General features: G+C 39.2%; 2 protein-coding genes across 2 annotated transcripts in view; one reads left to right on the top strand and one right to left on the bottom strand.

The window, feature by feature from the left end:
- Window positions 1–119: 119 nt before the first annotated feature.
- Window positions 120–8,162, bottom strand: slc35a5 (solute carrier family 35 member A5). The gene is made up of 11 exons (XM_007571396.2): window positions 8,057–8,162; window positions 7,535–7,732; window positions 6,506–6,684; window positions 6,241–6,339; window positions 4,603–4,736; window positions 3,493–3,560; window positions 2,328–2,516; window positions 1,701–1,901; window positions 1,480–1,607; window positions 822–1,090; window positions 120–366 (listed from the first exon to the last, which is right to left on the bottom strand). The coding sequence occupies exons 1-11, from the start codon at window positions 8,095–8,097 to the stop codon at window positions 298–300; spliced, it is 1,575 nt and encodes a 524-aa protein (XP_007571458.2). The 5' UTR covers window positions 8,098–8,162; the 3' UTR covers window positions 120–297.
- Window positions 8,163–9,120: 958 nt separating this feature from the next.
- f5 (coagulation factor V) overlaps window positions 9,121–18,372 on the top strand; it is a 19,941-nt gene continuing 10,689 nt past the window's right edge. The window contains exons 1-10 of the mRNA XM_007571394.2: window positions 9,121–9,406; window positions 11,094–11,176; window positions 12,120–12,242; window positions 14,223–14,435; window positions 14,515–14,676; window positions 15,837–16,058; window positions 16,144–16,309; window positions 17,202–17,382; window positions 17,570–17,666; window positions 17,759–17,964. Of these exons, the coding sequence (XP_007571456.1) occupies window positions 9,246–9,406; window positions 11,094–11,176; window positions 12,120–12,242; window positions 14,223–14,435; window positions 14,515–14,676; window positions 15,837–16,058; window positions 16,144–16,309; window positions 17,202–17,382; window positions 17,570–17,666; window positions 17,759–17,964 (1,614 nt within the window). The 5' untranslated portion in view covers window positions 9,121–9,245. The remainder of the gene's footprint in view (window positions 9,407–11,093; window positions 11,177–12,119; window positions 12,243–14,222; window positions 14,436–14,514; window positions 14,677–15,836; window positions 16,059–16,143; window positions 16,310–17,201; window positions 17,383–17,569; window positions 17,667–17,758; window positions 17,965–18,372) is intronic.

Genomic DNA, 18,372 nt, shown 5'->3' with positions numbered 1-18,372 from the left:
AAAGTCTTATAGGATCCCAATCCCAGCTCAAGATTGGCTCAACAGCTGGAGGCATTACAGGATTATTTACACAGAAAAACTCTTAACGATCCTTAAGTGCTGTCCGATTTTTTTTTTTAATTGTCACTCCTCTGTCACAACACAAACAGCAGCATTCATGCACAAGCAGGCACGTTTCAGAATGTGAATTAGAACCTTGCCTTCAGCGCCGTTTCTCACCGTTATTCAGTTCAAATGCCGGGTGACGAGGTTCAGACTTCAGCTTTAGCAGTGGTTTATCCTCTGAACTCGGGATTTTTACAGAGAGTCTTCGTCAGACTCGCTGTCTGTGTTGGTTTTGGTGAGGAGCTCCAGCTCCTCGCCGTCCTACAGCAGCAGGAACACACAGAGGACAGGATGTGTTTAGACAAGCATCCCACTGGATCCACACGCCGTAAACTATGCAGCGGTTTCCCTGATGAATCATTTCAAAAACTTTTACCCTTTTAATCTGACTTATTCTGTACAGTTCAGTGCGAAAACTATTGAGGGAAAAGGAAAAAAAATAACTAAATTGGGACTCTGTCTCTTTAAGAAGTCCCTGCTCTTTCTGAAGCCTTCAGGAAGTCATGGCAACATGGCTCCTCTATTAACCCTTTAACAAAGTTTTTACCATTAAAAACAAGTGTCTAAAACATGTTGGTAAAGGTGTAAAACTTTCTTCTCTGTATGTTTTAGACCTTTCTCCTGGCTAATTGCTCAGACTCCACTCAGTTGTGAAATGCTTTAGCTCACAGTGTTTGAGCGTGCCGCTGCCTGCTGACCTGAGCCGAGCCGCTTACCCCTCTGGACCTCTCGAACACCTCTCCGTTGATGACCCGCAGCTTCTCCTGCTGCAGGCTGTACTCGGGGTCCCTGGGCCGGCTGGCGTTGTAGATGAAGATGGACAGCAGGACCATGGGCGCCTGCAGGAAGAAGTCCAGCGACGGCCGGAAGTCGAACAGGAAGAGGGAGAAGCCGGTGACCAGAACGGTGGTGATCTGCCCCGTCAGCACGTGGAACATGTTGTCTCTGAACTTCAGGATGAAGGCGACAGACAAGCCCAGAGCGGCTGAGAGAGGAAGAGGAATAATTATTTTATATTTTTCCATTTAAGAAAAAGCCATGAAGCTAAACTAAACTAATAATGGTCAATTAATTTACAGAACTTTATTTTTGGTTAAATATAAACTGATGAAATTTCGTACAACTGACATAACAATAACTGTTTTCTATTTGTTCACACTCCTGTCAGTCTCATAATTTAAACAGAATCTCAAGAATGGAAAAATTGGTTTCTGAAATAAAAATAGCTTCTGAATCGAAAATTGTTTCTGAATTAAAACTTGTTTGAGTTGAATTGTGAGCCTAAGAATCAGAATTGAATCTGTAGACACTGGCAGGTCAGTATCTCTGCTCGTTGGCGCTGCAGCAGTAGCAGCACCGCCCATCAGTCCTCACCAGTGACCAGCACCAGGGCCAGGGAGTAGACGTTGTGTCCATGGAGGAGGCCACAGTGGATGGTGAGTCCTCTCGCCTCGCTGCTGAGCCCCAGAGTCAGAGCGTTGAACACCACACCAAACACATACCTGCAGACAGCAGGCGGCCCGGTGAGACCACCACAACACACACACACACACCATAACACACACCGTGTTCCTGCTGCTTCAGCGTTTCCTCACAGTTTGCTGTTCTGAATGAAGATGCTCTCTGTCAGCTGGTCTCCCTCTTTCAGGATCTTCTCGTTGTAGATGTTGGCCATGGCGGAAATGAAGCACTGCAGCAGCAGCAGGACGTGACCCACGCCCAGCGACTGAAGCTTCTCCACCACCCGCTCCTTCCAGGCCTGACCGGGCAGAGACGACGTCCACGACTCGGAGGCGCTGCCGGACAACCAACAAACACTCTCACCACAGGAGTACGAGCTCTGGAGACGGCAGCCCAGGCTCTGTCGGGTCTTTTGTCAGTCAAGAAACGATCCATGTACTGGTCAATCTATGACGGCTGCCAGAGTCTCCCTCAGAACACCTGCTAAGCCCGGTGGTGGGGGCTCTTGAGGTTTTTGTGTTAAAAAAAAATGTTAAAAGTTACAAAATTCTGAGTCACATAAGGAAGAATTGTAATTTTGAAATAGTGTGTGAAGCCAACAGGCAGATGCAGGGACGTTGCAGTTGGTGTGTCAACTATAAAACCAGCCTAATGTGTCTTTACTGTCGATGTTCCTGGTGTGTAAAAACTCCTATTTAAAATAAACAAATGCCTCGCGGGGGGGGCAAGTAAAGCCTGGTGGCCCTCCAGAGTGAAGTTACCTGCTGTTTTTCATCTGCTCCAGGAGCTGTGTGTAGAGGATGCAGGAATTGGACGGGGTGGAGAGCGGGTTTGAGTGAAGGCCTGGCACTGCTGCGGAGTTCTGGCTGCCCCCCGATTCTGTTGTCAAGGAGACGATGGCCAGGAAGAGGATAACTAAAGAAGCCCATTGAACCCAGGACAGGCGTCTCCTGAAGGAAAAACCAAACATGTCCGTCTGATGCTGAAGCTGTCCATCATAATGGTTTAATTACACTGGAACGACAGCTGGTCAGTCTGAAGATGCTCAACACAAGACTAAGAAAAATCTATAGCACCCTTCATGCTGCAGACTGGTGAGATCAGGCTTCACTAGCTCTAATTTAAGACTTTTTAAGACCTTTTTAAGGCTGTTATGAATGGAATTTAATACCTGTATTGTGACAGAAATGTGCAAAAGAAAATATCAGATAATTTTCTAGGGAGCTTTAGCCACACCAGGGCACCAAAACTGTGTTGTTTCTGGATAAAGTTGCCCTTATATACAATAGACACAAATAATCTAGCAAGCTAGCTACATGGTATCTGCAGGTTCAGTCAAATTTAAGACTTTTTAAAACCTTTTTAGTCCCACCTTGAAATTTAAGACAGAAAAAACTATAAATATAAGGGATGATTGGGAGATTCTGCTGTATTACAATCGTACTACTAAAAACAGACATTTCTGGGGTTTGTGGCTCTTGGCAGCGGATTTGTCTTTTTCGTGCTGCATATGGCTCCATAGCCTTATCCCCATAGTGCCTGGCTGAAAAGTTATTTTTCTTTTGTGCAGAATGTGCCTAACCCCATATGGGGATGTGAACAGAACTGAGCGAGTGGTAAAAATGAATGTCATCCAGTCAAACGGTGATAAAGCTGCAAATACGCATGACAGGCGCAAAACAGCTAGCTAGCTATAAATGGTATGTTAGCAACTACTTTTGCCTGACAACTTACATTTTTTAATGAATTTAGGAGGTTTTGAAGGCCGTAAATTTAGACACATGAATTTAAGACTTTTTAAGGCTATGCAGACACCTTGTATAGGTCACCAATAGTACATGAATGCAAGAATGCCTTTTGTCTCTGCATTAATAGCCACATCTTAGGGTAGGAACAAACAGGGAAATGCTGAGTTGAGCCACTTACTTTAAAACAAGTCTAAAGAGAACAGCTGTGGTCAGGATGACAAAGTTGGAGAACAGCACTGCCATGGCCTGGAACAACAAGAGCAACAGCAGAGTCAGAAAATGAAAAATCAACACCTTTAGAGAGAAAAGAATGAAGGATTGAGGTCTGACATACAGGAGGAACTCTGGCTTTACTCCACAAATAATCACATTGAATACCTGAGAAAAGGTTCCTTGGCCTCTATAATGCCGTTTGTTCACTAATGTTCTCTAAAAAACCTCAGAGTTCAGAAACAGAACAGCTGGATTTACAGAGATTAAAACATACACAACTGGCTTTACATATCTCTGAGGCCAATTGGATGAAATTCATTTTATTTTGGGACGTTGGAGTAAAAGGGGACTGGCTAAAAAGAGACATCAGACTTTAAAGATTTTTATTGTAGAAAAGCAATATATTGTTTTCTTTCCTTAAAGCTCAACAACTCAAATAAAATACACAAAATAAAATTAAAAGATAAAATACACAAAATACAATTAAAAGATAAAATACACAAAATAAAACAAAACCAAACAAAATAAAATAAAATACACACAGTAAAAAAAATAAAATAAAATTGGGAAGGCACGGTGTGCTGGGCCAGACATTAGAAAGGGCTTACATGGGCAGTAGCTCAGGGCGATGTGTTCTTGGGGGCACCAAACACTTTTTAAATTTTTGTTTACATGAATATGTGTTTTGTATTGTACTTTATAACTTTATATAAAAGTTGTAGAACCATATCAAATGATTCTACAACCATTTGAATTGTAGTCAAAGTCTGGGAATTTTACAAATATAAACAATCCTTAAGTATTTGAAAATTAAGAAGTTAAAGTAATTTTTTTAGGATTATATGGAGCTACTGTTCAGGGGACATATTAAACCAACCATGCATTAGTTAATGTATAGAATTACGTATTGTTGTGCTGTCATTTTTAATAGTAGACAAATTTGCTTATGGGGTACCAAAAGTGGCTCTCGCTCAGGGCCCCACATCCCTGTAAGTCCGGTCCTGAGAGTGTGTGTTGAGGTCAGATGAGGCCCTGAGAGTGTGTGATGAGGATCCTGATCTGACCGTTTACCCACCGGCTGCAGGTAGGTCATCACATAGAAGATGATGAGGTTGTCCAGAAAGTAGAGGAACGCCGGAACGGCCCACTTCAGGGAGATCAGGAAGGAGGAGCTGGAGGCGCAGCCCAGTTCCCTGCATGATCGTCCCTCTGAGGACACACACACAAACGCACACAGGCAGGCACGCACGCACGCACACATACATGCAGTAAAAATTCTATGAATTTTATATATTTATATTTTTAAAATGCAACATTTTTACTGCAACATTTTTACTTTTAACTTGAGCTGCACCTATATTTTTAAAATATTGGGACGTATATTTTTAAAAAGCTCAAATTGTTAGTAATGCTTCCAATCCATAAGCACAGATCTATTCAGTATAATTCTATGCTTTGTGGTCTGAGTGACATCATACTTTATAGTTATTTATTTCACATTATATCTGTCCATCTTAAACTCTTCATTGCACTGACTGAACAAATTACAGTTGTGATGTTTTTTCATATGTGACTTGTGAAGTGTTTGGTGTATTTCAGTGTGCTGTAGTGGTGCAAAGTTATCAAATAAATTTGTAATTCAGTACATTTATGTGTGCTTACAAAAAAAATGAGTCAATACAGCGATGTTTGTCTGTATTGGATCGGTATCAGCTGATACTAAACTTCAGTTATCGGTATCGGAAGTGAAAAAAGTGGATTGGTGCGTCCCTACTGACTCAAACAACAATAATAATCTTCATATTTGCCTATCTGATTCCATTTCTTTAAAGAACAAACAAGCAAAATGTAATAAGAACTCGCCTGGTCGCTAATAATTAGCTGACTGAAAACATGGTGAGTTTTAGGCTGTTATCTGTTCTCAGACACAGAAATCTGCTGAAAGCGTCTCCATAAGCAGAATCAAGCCAGACAGACTGGAATAAACTGATGAACTGAAACATGATAAAAACATGCCAAACCCTCACAATGAGTCTATGAGATATGTGACGGAGATGATGAGTCAAACAAATGTCAGAGTGTCAAAATGTTCTGGACTTGAAATGGAGCACAAAAGTAGAAACAACTCCTATAAAACTTATATAATTAGAGTCAAAGTGACACTCATCAGATGTGTCAGGTGACAAGAAGAGTGAACAGCGAGACTGGTGATAAAAATGGCAGGAAAACCCACACACACAGCAGAAAAGCAGCAGAAAATGTCTTAATTTATGAATCTCTGGCAGATTCTTTCACTCATTATTGTGGCTTTTTGTACACAGAAGAAATTTTGATGATTCTGTCCCGAATCAAGAGAAGTTTGGTTTGATTTAACTTTCGACAGTTAGAAGAAAGCAGTGTGTGTCTTTTTATTCAGTGAATGTAAACTTCTGTTTTCCACTGTAAATACTGAAGATGCACCAATCCACTCTTTACACTTTCCATACCGATACCTGAGGTTAAGTATCTGTTGATACCGATCTATTACATATCGATATTGCTGAATTGATTACTCAAATTGTTGTTTCAAAATATTTCTATTTTTAAACAAAATGTTTTTTTTTAACATTGTCACTGATAGTCCATTTGGAATTTTTTTCAATATCTGGACCGATACAAATATCGATATTGATCGGTGCATCTCTAGTAAATACCATGACAGTGATGTTTTTACCTCTGACTATCACTCTGACTGACATAACCAGACAGAAGAGCAGCTTCAGAGCTTCAGCGAACAGGTTCACAGATGCAGGGAGGAAGTCATACTTGTTTTCTGAAAATAAAGTAGAAAAAAAAAAAAAAGCAGCAAGATGTATTACTTATGAAAGAGAGCCAATCTTTTTTGTGGATACCCCTGCTGGAGACAACCGCCTAATATATTGACAGAGAGTTTATTGTCATTCAATGTTATGTTTAAAAATGTACATCCTGTCGCTCACCGGCGTTTGCTGAGAACTTGAGCAGCACGATGCGACTCGTCCCCAAGGTAACGAAGCCCAGGCCGAGAGCGAGCGTGTAGGCCGAGGAGCGGGAGCAGAGCCTGGGGCGGGGGCAGCAGCTCACCATGGCTCTGGCTGGCTGGGGCGCAGGAAGCTGCTCTGGGTTCAGCTCTTCAGACCTGTCACACAAACAATCAGGCTGCTGGACTGTGACTGCAACACTGAAGATAAAATTCAACTGGTCACAACTTGTCAGAGCAGCTGGAACAAATGAGAGAGGGATTATGTGGTGATAGGGCTAGATGGTATGGCTAAAGAACTCATCAAGACATGAGAGTTTCATATCAGTCGATATCAATAGTTATTGAGTTTTTTTGTTTTAAATAACTGAAACACTGCCAAATTGGTGGTTCTTAACCAGACAGTTCATGGGACCATGGCAAGTCTTTGGAGTCCAGTCTTTGAAGAAACTTGGATGAGTTACAACAACATTTAATTTCCTTCTGAGTTTAACAAAGCATCTTTTTAATTGAATTCGATTGAATTGAACTGATGTCACACAATGTCATGACATTTGCTTAAGACAAACTTTTAGGCCTGCTATTTATCAACACTACATTATTGTAAGGGCCTCAAATGGCCCCCACCCCACACTGTGGACACCCCTGGTTGAAGACCCAAGACTACACAGTCAAGTTTAGCTTTGAGCTTTTTGACAGAGACAGGTAGCCATTCTCAATCTACATTTAAAGCCAACAAATCTATGAAAGAATAATCACATTTAATAGAATTTTACAAAAACAGCTTTAACATAATTAAGGGAATAACGCCCGTCTAATCATGCAAAACAGAAATAATAGTGGGCGTTTTTCTGTTCTCTCCTTTCTCTTTGTACCAGCTGCTCATCGTTTAGTTAGCATTAACATAGCATGGCAACAGCTGTGGTTCTATATTAAAATAAAGTAATATTTTCTGTAGCAGTTCAACCAGTACGAACTGAAAGATGTCTCCGTTTTTACAGCGACGTACCACTTATTGCTGCTTTTATCCAAAGCATAGCTGAAGCTTCTTATTCCGTCAACACAAACCGACGACTTCCTTGTTAGGAATCGTACGCGTTCACGACGCAGCTGGCGCGGTGACGTCATGCAGCGAGGACTCACGCGCTGCCGAACGTAGCCATTCGTAGGAACTCTTCTCAGATACGCTTTGCTGCATTTGATGGAACTGAGTTAGGGATAACATTGAATATATTCATCATAAAGACATTTTTTCTGTTGGAAACCCCAGTGGATTTGCTTTTACTCTAAAACATAACTTGCTAATTTGAACATTCACAAATATTGATTAGAGTTATTTACTTAACTGCATTTCATTTCTGCTACGGCTCTTTATTTTAATGGCCAAAACGACTTAGAATTCAGTAGTGTTTTTAAATACAAAGATGATTAAATAAAAGCTGTTTTAAAAAAATACATCTTTATGTAATTTTACGGTTTCAGTCACAGAATATTTGAAACATGTACTTATTTACATGTTTTATAAACATACCTTTTGTCTCTATCAAGAGGGTGCTGAAAAAATATAGACATTTTATACTCTCCGTTACGTCTTCTGGTTGCCGTTAAGCTAACTTTGCTCCAACAGTTAAACCGGAAATTGCCCCTTCAAACTAAAAGCACCACGAATCAAACAGGAAGTTACCCATAGTTAAAACTAATTAAGAGGTGAAATAGGTAAGGACCTTCTAAATTATTAGTGCATTTCATTTATACATCGTTTTCAGCCTTTTGTCCACATACTTCCCAGGTGCTGCAAAATGTTCTTATGTTTAATTTTGACCTGTTGTCATGCTGAATCCACTGTCAGATTTACATGTTACAATATTCATTTCCACTGTTCATTTCAATGTTTAAATTTGTTCATTCGAACAAATGACAACCATGATTATGATGGGTTGTTTTTTTTGTTTTGTTTTTTAATTAAGAATGCTTTGGAAATGTGTATTTTAGACTTTCAGCAGTATTACTAGTTCCACTGGCAGATTATTTCACTTATAACAAGATATAACAAGATCTGCCAGTGGAACTAGTACTTTTTCATCAATATTAAGGATTTAAAAGAAGCCCATATGGCTTGTTGAAAAGTTACTTATTAGTTTGGTTTGTCTTATTTCAAGAGTACTAAGATATTTGCACCAGAAACTACAGAAATACTCTGTAATATTTTGTGCTTTTGCAGTGATCTGCCTTAGTCGTTGAGGAAAACATACTTTGAGAGCTGTTTCATATTTATTTGTATGAATAGGCACAGTCAGAGTTGATTCGGTTGTTTATTTCCCAGAAGACCAATCCACGTGAGTGTTTTATGGCTCCACGTTTCCACCAAATGTCCCAGTGTAGATTTACAGCATGTGTATTTTTGCATGGCTGACTTTCCAGGGACATTCTGAGGTCAGATAAATACTTCAACACTTATTCCTACGAGACGTTTTCAGTAAAGATGGGACTGGGTACAACCTCAGGGATGACTCAAGATAAAGGACATATGACTTCAATTACAAGACCAAGAAAGAAAAAACAAAAATACACTGAGGCACAGTTCATTGCCCCGGTACATACTGTTTGGAAACAGACACGTGTGTGTATCAGTGACAGATAACACACACAGCGCAGCTCTCTGTCCAGATCACAGTCTTGTGGAACCGAGCAGCATTTCACCTGGAGGATTGATCCCAGACATGAAGCTCTGTCCTGGGATAGGAGCTCACCGTCTCCTGCCCGTCCTGGTTCTCCTGGCAGCGCTGGTCATTAAAGCGGACCTGCAGAGATCCAAGGAGAGACGCTACTACATCGCTGCTGTGGAGATCAACTGGAATTATTCTGGCAATGATACAAACAGGTTGGCAAGAAATGTATATGAAACAGCAAGAATGGTGTCTCTTTGCTTGTTTGTCTGGATGATAGTTGTGTGTTAAGTGTGTAAACAAAACTGTTAATATAGTTTACATTAACTATAAACCGTTTATTTGGTTTTTTACTGAAACAGCTCAATTCGTCTTTGTTTCTTTCAGCATTTTTAATCATTTTTTTTCTTTCTTCGTTTGGAACAAACTTTACATTATGCCAGTGTTGTATGACCACAGTAGGTAGAGAAAAAGAGAGGAGTACATTTCCTCTGAAAAATATCCAAAAATGTCAGGAAAAAAAACAAACAAAAATTTTTGAGTTTGAAAAGTGACACATTTTTCTTGTCATAGGTGAAAAAAATTCTAGAAAAAATTTTTGAAATTTCAAAAGTCGAAAAATTTAGAGCTTTGAAACTCTTTTTGGCTTGTGGAAGACAGAAATGTCCAAAATGTTTCCCCTCAAAATTTCTGAGTTTTTCTTTGTCTTTTTTTTTTTTTAAATAGAAAATTGTCAACATTTCACAATTAGAAATGTTCTCGTTCTTTTCCTGAGGATTTTTGAGACTACTCCCGAAATTTCAGAATTATTTGGCTGAAATTTACTCTTATTTTTTCTATATCTACGATGGCCCTAATATTCCATTGTATTACACAAACTTATCAGTTACCATTCCATTTTATTACACAAACTTATCAGTTACCATCTAAGTTTTGATTTAAAAAAAAAGTTATTTTGTGTCAAACATATCCAGGAACAAAGGGAAAAATAAAGTAGTGTGGTTTACATTTCTGCAGTTTTGCTAATCATTTGGTAATTTCCAGGCATTAAAGCACAAATGGGAGAGGAAGATAATGTTGCAAATCAGACATATAATATAATTATGTATGCATAAAGTTAGTTTCAGGAAGTGCCTCCAACTTCAGCTGTGTAATAAGAAGGTATTGCCGTGAAATTGCCAACATAAGTGTAATTTCCTGTTAGCACAATGTGTAGTGATACACGAGGAACTGACCTCTAAGTAAATTGTAGTAATTTGGTAATGACCAAATTTATAACCACATAATAATTTGGTACATAAGTTCTAAACGCACTTATGTAACTAGCACTTATTTAGCACAATAAATATTGTAGACCCAATATCTAATTGCTGGATTTTTACTGTCAAACTATAACACCACTGTCATAGAATATACAAGTCAAACATAACATGGATGATGTTGATGTTCAGGATAGTATATTAGACGAGTATTGAATATTTCAAATGCCTGTGAAAGGAAAGTTATTTAACTAAAAAAAAGGAAAGCACAGAAACACAACCTACATCTGTAAAGTTGAATTTGCCCAAGTGACTTCCTGAACAATATGCTTCAGACAAAGTGGAGATGTTTGACCAAAACCCACATACGATCTTCAAGATTTCAGCTAAAAGTGATTCCGCAGGCCGTTGACTGTTCAACCAAATCACACACATGCTTTACTTGTGTGAAACCAGACAGTAATTTTGCATATGGTGTCACATGACCGTCATCACAGCCTGTCTTGACCACACAGATCTTAAATACTAACTCATTTCCTTTACTTTTGAGGCGGAGTTGTTTGTTTTTACCATGACTAGACGAGGAGATTCCCGTCCTGCTGGCTTGCTGATTGATGTTTTGTATTTTCCCACCATTCCTCAGGCAGGATCCCACCTACAAGAAAGTGGTTTTTCGGGAATATGACGAAACCTTCAGCCGGGCTAAGACTCATCCGCCCTGGTTAGGTGAGTGCGGTTGGAGGTAAACAAGCCAATGGCCCGGCTCTGATCATGTAGAAACTCTGCCTCAAAAGTCGACTCCCACAGCAGAAATATTTTTTTTTTTTTAACAATTTTCCATAGAGGAAGGGCATCGAATCATCCTGGTACTCCTACGACCATCTGGAACCAGGCTGGGAACAAATATTTATTTTAAAATATTGTCGGTCAAACTTAAATGTTTTAGATCATCCAATTTGTTTTATATCAGATGGAGAACATTTTCAAAAACAAGCTGAAAAAATATTTTTTCAATTATTAAAGCTGCAGTGTGTAGCCTTTATTATCTATATATAATAATATAGATTTAATAATATAGATTTATTAAATATTTGTTGAAAGTGTCTCTATGATGTGACAGTATGACATGGCGCAGATAATCTGTAAAAAGAAAAGAAAAGAAAAAAGAAGAGCTTCTCTGCCTTCACCCAGTTCTAACTACAAACAACCAATGCGAGTCAGGAGGCGGGTCTTAGCGCTGACAATCACGACTGTGTGCGTGCCTCTCACAAATGTTAGGTCTAGCTAGCATTTCAAAATAGGTTCAAAAATATGTATAAAACTTTTTCTTTTTAATAAAATGACATTCTGCAGGCTTACTTTTAAAAAAATATTTTATTATAGAAAATGTGTCTAAACTGGGGGTTTTTTTGTTGATGAACTGAGGACAAATAAAATGCTCTCTGGATTGTGAAGCTTGCAGACTCCTGGTCTGTGATGATGAAAAAAAATAAAATACAGAACTCACTTTCACACTGTTCCACCACAGTCACATATTTAATAATTACCCAGAAAGCAAGAGAGGGGTCCCAAACTTGCCCCCGGTGTGTTTTCACGTTGCTTCAAATCCCAGAACTGCTCGCACACAAAGTCCAAATAAAGAAACTGGATCCTGTGCCTCTCCCTGCAGGTCTGCTGGGGCCCACGCTGAGGGCCGAGGAGGGCGAGACCATTGTCGTCACTTTCAGAAACATGGCTTACGGCGCGTACAGCATCCACCCACACGGAGTGGCTTACGGGAAGCAGTCGGAGGGTGAGTGGGGCATTAACCAAGACACACAGAGACAGTGACCCAACTGAGGGGGCCAACCCTGAACGCCACACACTGGATTCGGGTCGCTCCAGGCGTCCCTGATGTTAGACCCTTCATCGCTCACGCAGCGTTGGCCAATACAGCAAACAAAACTGTTTGTCTTCTTCTAACATATTAACCAGGACAGGCAGGTTATCAAGGCAGAAGGTTCTGAAGTCCAACAGGAAGAAGACCTGAAGCCTTTGGAAATCACTGTCCGCAATGTAAAAACACAAAATATTACCAAGTGTTTGTTGTACACTTATTTCAAGTGTACAAATGTCTTAGTACACTTGAAATAAGACTAAACTAACTTACAAGAAACCCTTCAACAAGAAATAGGAGATTGTTATAAATCAATAATTCCTTAATATTGATGGAAAAAGTATTTGTTTAAAGGGAAGATCATTTTACTTGCACAGTAAAAATATGTGCTGTTTTGCTTGTTTGGACAATAAAAGTGAAATAACAAGACATGTTATTAATTTCACTTAATTATTATTTCACTTAATAATTGGTAGATTATTAAGTGACATCATGTGCGAATAAAACTAATATTTTTTCATCGATATTAAGGAATTATTGATTTAAATAACAGTGACTTGTTAGTTTTGTCTTACTTCAATTCTACTAAGATGTTTACAACAGAAATTAGATTTTGTGTTTTTGCAGTGTGTGTTCATATGCATGGGAAAACAGCTGAGACAAATAGAGTATTTTTGGAAATAAAAAAAATACAGTTGCTGCTTAATTTCAAATTAATTCCTCTGTGATTAAACTGAATCCACAGAGGAAATGTTAATTAAAGAACTGTTTACAGGAAGGAGTTTATTTCCTCTTCATTCGTTTTAAGGAATTTCAGAGTTGGCCAATAATCTACTGAGACGTTTGCACACCACAGGGATGTTATTCATCTCACTGCTAACCATTTGGGTTAGCAGCTGTGTGTCAATCCTCTCATCACTGACATAAACATCCTACTCATAACCGTTCCTTTTTTTCCAGGCAGGATATGACACACAGCTGCAAGGACTTTAGAAAACAGGCCTGCTGGGTTCACAAGTTTGAATTTACTGCAGATTTTCTCTGATCTAAACTTGGTCAATGTTGTACAGGAACAAATATTTATATCATGGTCCTCAAAATTCTAACATCCCAGGTTTTTGTCATGTTAAAAAAAAAAAGTGGCAAAAACACAAAATCTTAGCAAGTCCTTTTGGTTTGTTTCTGGTTCATATATCTTTGAATAAAACTAAACTAACTTCTATGTTAGATATAGAAGTTTCCTTCAAGAAAATCATTTCTTATTACTGGTAAAATAATAAAATAAATAAATAATAGTTTTACTGGCAGATGTTTAACTTAAAACAAGACATTTTTCTCATGTTATGAGTGAAATAATCTGGCAGTGGACCAAATACCTTATCATCAAAATTAAGGAATTATTGACTTTAAGCAAGCTGCTATATCTCGCTGAGAAGTTACTTGTAAGCTAGTTTATGTGTTTTTGAGACAATGACAAATTATTTCAAAAAATATTTTCCAAAAAGAATATGGTATTTAAATCCCGTTCATGGTCTTACTCTACAAAATGTCGGGCAGGATTTATGCCAACGAAAAACTATTCTGTAGCTACTTGAGCATCACAGTGTATTTTGAGATCAGGGGTAATTCAGAAGTTGGACGTTAGCTTGTTTTATCCAAACCCAGCAGTGGAAATGTTCTAACTGCCCAGGATGATTGGAACTAGTCCTCCAAGCAGAAGATGCTTTTGTGGCCATCTCTGGTTTGAAATCCTCACCTTTACTCTAAACTAGCTAAGCAAGCTCTTAAGCTAGCTTCGACGTAGAAATTAGCATGTAAGTGAAAGAAAAGGTTCTTATTTATTTATTTATTTATTTATTTATTTATTTATTTATTTATTTATTTATTTTTCCACAGGAGCCAACTACTTTGACAACACGTCACAGAAGGAAAAAGAGGACGACATCGTGCAGCCTAATGGTGAACATGTTTACACCTGGGAGGTGACGACAGACGTTTCCCCGCTGCCCGACGATCCCGACTGTCTCACCTACACCTACATCTCCCACCAAAACGTGGTGCAGGACTACAACTCTGGCCTCATCGGTGCTTTGCTCGTCTGCAAGAACGGTCAGTGTTGTGTGTTGATAACTTCTTTCTGTTTTGTCAGAATTAAAAATTGGATTTAATGTCTTCCTTCTGATTGAAGGCGTCTTGGACGAATCGGGACAGCAGAAGGGCATCTACAATGAGTTTGTGTTTCTCTTTGGGGTCTTTGACGAGAAACAAAGTTTGTACACTCCAAGTGGACCCTCTTCAGATGACCACGTCAAATACACCATCAACGGATACACACGGGGATCCTTGCCTGGTCAGTGTATTGAGTCATTATCGCAACTTTTAAATTGAGTGCGCAATTTCATTTGGCATATACTAGGAACTGATCCAAAATGTTGATATCGATACCAAGTCGGTATCAATATCGGATTGATACTAGCTAAGCTACTAAGACTGATACTTTAGTTTCAGATTACCTCTTGAAATTGTATTTTATTTTTGTACAGCTCTACCTCAAAAAAGATTTTGTTTTGATTTCTTGCACTTTGTTTTAGAGGAAAAAATTCACGCTCTGTTTTACTATTGTTTCTATTTATCATGTTAATATGTTATTAAAGTATTTCATAGGCACTTATAAATGTCGTTCAAATTCTATCCAATGGTTTAGCCGAATAATTCAAAGGAAAAACCACAGAAACAATATATCAGTATATCAAGCTGAAATAATAAAAAGTGTTGGTATCGGCGTAAACCTTTATCATCCCTGAGTTGAGACACATTTTGTGGCAGTCTGACTTAGCTGGTAGACAAAGTATTCTAAAGTGTACAGTGTTAGCTTAAAAAATCAGTATCTGAGCGATAGAAGTAAACTTAAAAAAAAAAAAAATTACACGTATTTGAAAAAACTGTCATCATGTCCCAACAGTATGTTATGAGACAGATCATTTGTGAAAAAATCGATCTCCTCCCTGAGCTACAACTGTCGTTTGAAGAAATACTCTGCTCCCAATCAAAAACAACCAATCAGAGCAAGGAGGGTCCTAGTGCTGCCAATCATCCTGATGTACTTGCTGCTGTATGTGCTAAAGGTGGATAAGCAACTCACATTACAGGAAAACCATTTATCCGCAGTCATTGGTGGCTATATTAGCTAGCAGGCTATTAGGAACAAAGCTGTAGTAGAGTGAAGTAGAGGGCAGGATGAGCGAGGGTGATTGACAGCAGTAAACCCTGCCTCTTAGCTCTGATTGGTTGTTTCTAAACAGGACTGGGTGAACGCAGAGGAGCTTGATTTTCTTCACAGAATATGTCTCATACCACATCGTCACCACATAATGCAGAGACAGATATACTGTAGTGTAATGTTGACGATATTTATGAAATTTAGAATACCTGCTAGTCTGTTGTTCAATGAGTGAAAAATGTCTTGTTTTGCCTCAATTCTAATTAAAACTTTTATGTTTCTGCTCCAAGGCGTAAGTTTATGTGCCCACGCCCCGGTGAGCCTGCACCTGGTGGGCATGAGCTCAGAACCCGAGGTCTTCTCAGTTCACATGAACGGCCAGGTCCTGACTCACAGCGGCCACAAAGTGTCGTCAGTGGGGCTGATCAGCGGCTCCTCAGCCACCGCCAGCCTGGTTTCTGCCTACGCAGGCCGCTGGCTGCTCTCCTCCTTCACCACCAAGCACATGGAAGGTGGGTGGACCTGAACATTTAAACCAACAGAGTTTCCATTTTCTTTCCCGCCGAAACAACTTGAATGCGTCTGATTGGTTTGCAGCTGGCATGCACGGCTTTGTGGACGTGAGGAAGTGTGAAGAGTTTAAGGAGCCCGTGAGAAAGATGACAATCTTCCAGCAACGACACAGCAATGAGTGGAAGTATTACATTGCTGCAGAAGAAATAGTCTGGGACTATTCAAAGGACAGCGACAAACACATTGATCAGTGAGCAACTTTATTTTGACGTATAGATTGTCAACATTATAACCGACAATGGGAGTTTAAGATCAGTGCATCGGGATTTAAATGAAACTTCACTATTTTCACCACATTGGAAGGCTTTTGAGCGTCGCTGGTGTATTTAAAGGGGCAGTATTATGCAAAATCAACCTTTTTGAGCTTTACTTATGTTCTAATGCTATCAAAAACATGCATGTGGTGTTGCCTTGATTCTTACATGCATGTTTGAAAATCATTTAATGTCCCGTGGCAACCATTCAGCTGTGTAAAACATGGTGGACCAAGCACCGCCATCAAGATGCAGCTGCAATTTCCAAGTTTCCAAGCTTCCGCCTCACAGAGCCCATAACTCCCCCACTCAGCTCCTTCAGACTAGCCAGCAGCAGTTAGCAAACACCTGATGGAACATCTGCTGAGCTCATTATATGAGCTACTTCTCAGTGCAATGCTGGTAAAAACGTTGTTAAAGGTTTAATAGAGGAGCCATGTTGTGATGACTTCCTGAAGGCGGAGTTTCAGAAAGAGCAGGAGTTTTTAAAGAGACAGAGACCCAATTTCAAGGCGTTAAATTAGTGAGTCAAATTTCTTTTAAGTCATATTTGATATATTATTTTTTATCACAAGTGACATTAACATTATTACTTGATTTTGTTCTAAAATGATATTATGTGACTGGAAAACACGTAATGCTGCCCCTTCAAAGTCATGTCCCAGAATTTCAATCTGGTTTAAATCTGGTCTTTGATTTAAACTCAAGTTGACTTGGTGTTCTTATAGGAGGATAAATGGGGTCAAGTTATCATTCCCCACAAAGACATGAAACATGAAAACTCGCTATCTCAGAGCTGGACTAAATATGAGTTTTCTCTCTGTTTAGAGACTTCAAGCTCCAGTACCTGACACAGTCGGCACGCCGCATCGGAGCAAAGTACAAGAAGGCGGTGTACACTCAGTACAAAAATGAATCATTCACTGAAAAGGTGGAAAATGAGCACAGGAAGAATGAGCTGGGCATCTTGGGTCCAGTGATCAGAGCGCAAATCCGAGACATGATCACAGTAAGACTGTAACAGAGCAGAAAACCTTAAACTTAGGAAATAGGATGTATAAAGATAAATGCCAAAGCCAAACACTTATATTCCTAAATTTGGTGCTGGCACAGTATTAAACAGAATAGCAGGAACTGTGTGATCATTTTATGCCAGATTAGATTGTGGCTTGATGCACTTTCTTCCTCTTTCACAGATTGTTTTTAAGAATTTGGCCTCGAGGCCTTACAGTATCTACCCACACGGCCTGACTGTCGAAAAGTCACAGGAGGGAGTCAGCTATCCAGAAGGAGGTATAGACTATTCCCCAGATAAGGCTTCAAACAAAACATAACAGATTTTAAATACGTGAAGTGATGGAGTTGCTTGGGACATAATCAACCAGGAAACCAGAGCCATGCCGTTCAGCCAGGTGAAACGCGCACCTACGTGTGGAAGGTTCTGGAGGAGAACGAGCCTCTTGACGGAGATTCCCGATGCCTGACACGGATGTATCACAGCGCCGTGGACACGACGCGGGACATCGCGTCAGGCCTGATAGGACCCATGCTCATCTGCAAGAGTCAATCTCTTGACGTCAGGAACGTACAGGTCAGGACCAGGGTCATGATCGTTGTGGGTTTTTCATTATAGTTTAGTTTTATTTGGATGTGACTTTTTGTTTGTCTAATTCAGGTTTAATTAGTTTTTGGAGTGTGTTGGCTACTTTTTATTATTAGTTAAATATTTTTTTCTATTTTGGTTTAGTTTTTATTAGTTATAGCAGTAGGTTTAGTTTTTTTGTACTTTTGTTAACTTTTGTAAATTTTTTCAAAGTGCTTTACATATTCCCATATATAAAGCACTTTGAATTGCCTTGTTGCTGAAAATGTGCTATATGAATAAAATCACCTTAACTTACCTTTAGGTGCAGAGTTAAAAAAAGTCAAAGGGTTATATGTATGCATCCATTTTGTTATACCATTTAAAAAAAAAAAAAAAATATATATATATATATAT

The sequence above is a fragment of the Poecilia formosa genome, unplaced genomic scaffold, assembly GCF_000485575.1.
Source record: "Poecilia formosa unplaced genomic scaffold, Poecilia_formosa-5.1.2 Scaffold280, whole genome shotgun sequence".
In the NCBI taxonomy this organism is placed as follows: Eukaryota; Metazoa; Chordata; class Actinopteri; order Cyprinodontiformes; family Poeciliidae; genus Poecilia; species Poecilia formosa.
The sequence above is the reverse complement of the archived record's forward strand: the minus strand, read 5'-3'. Positions and strand labels throughout refer to the sequence as shown.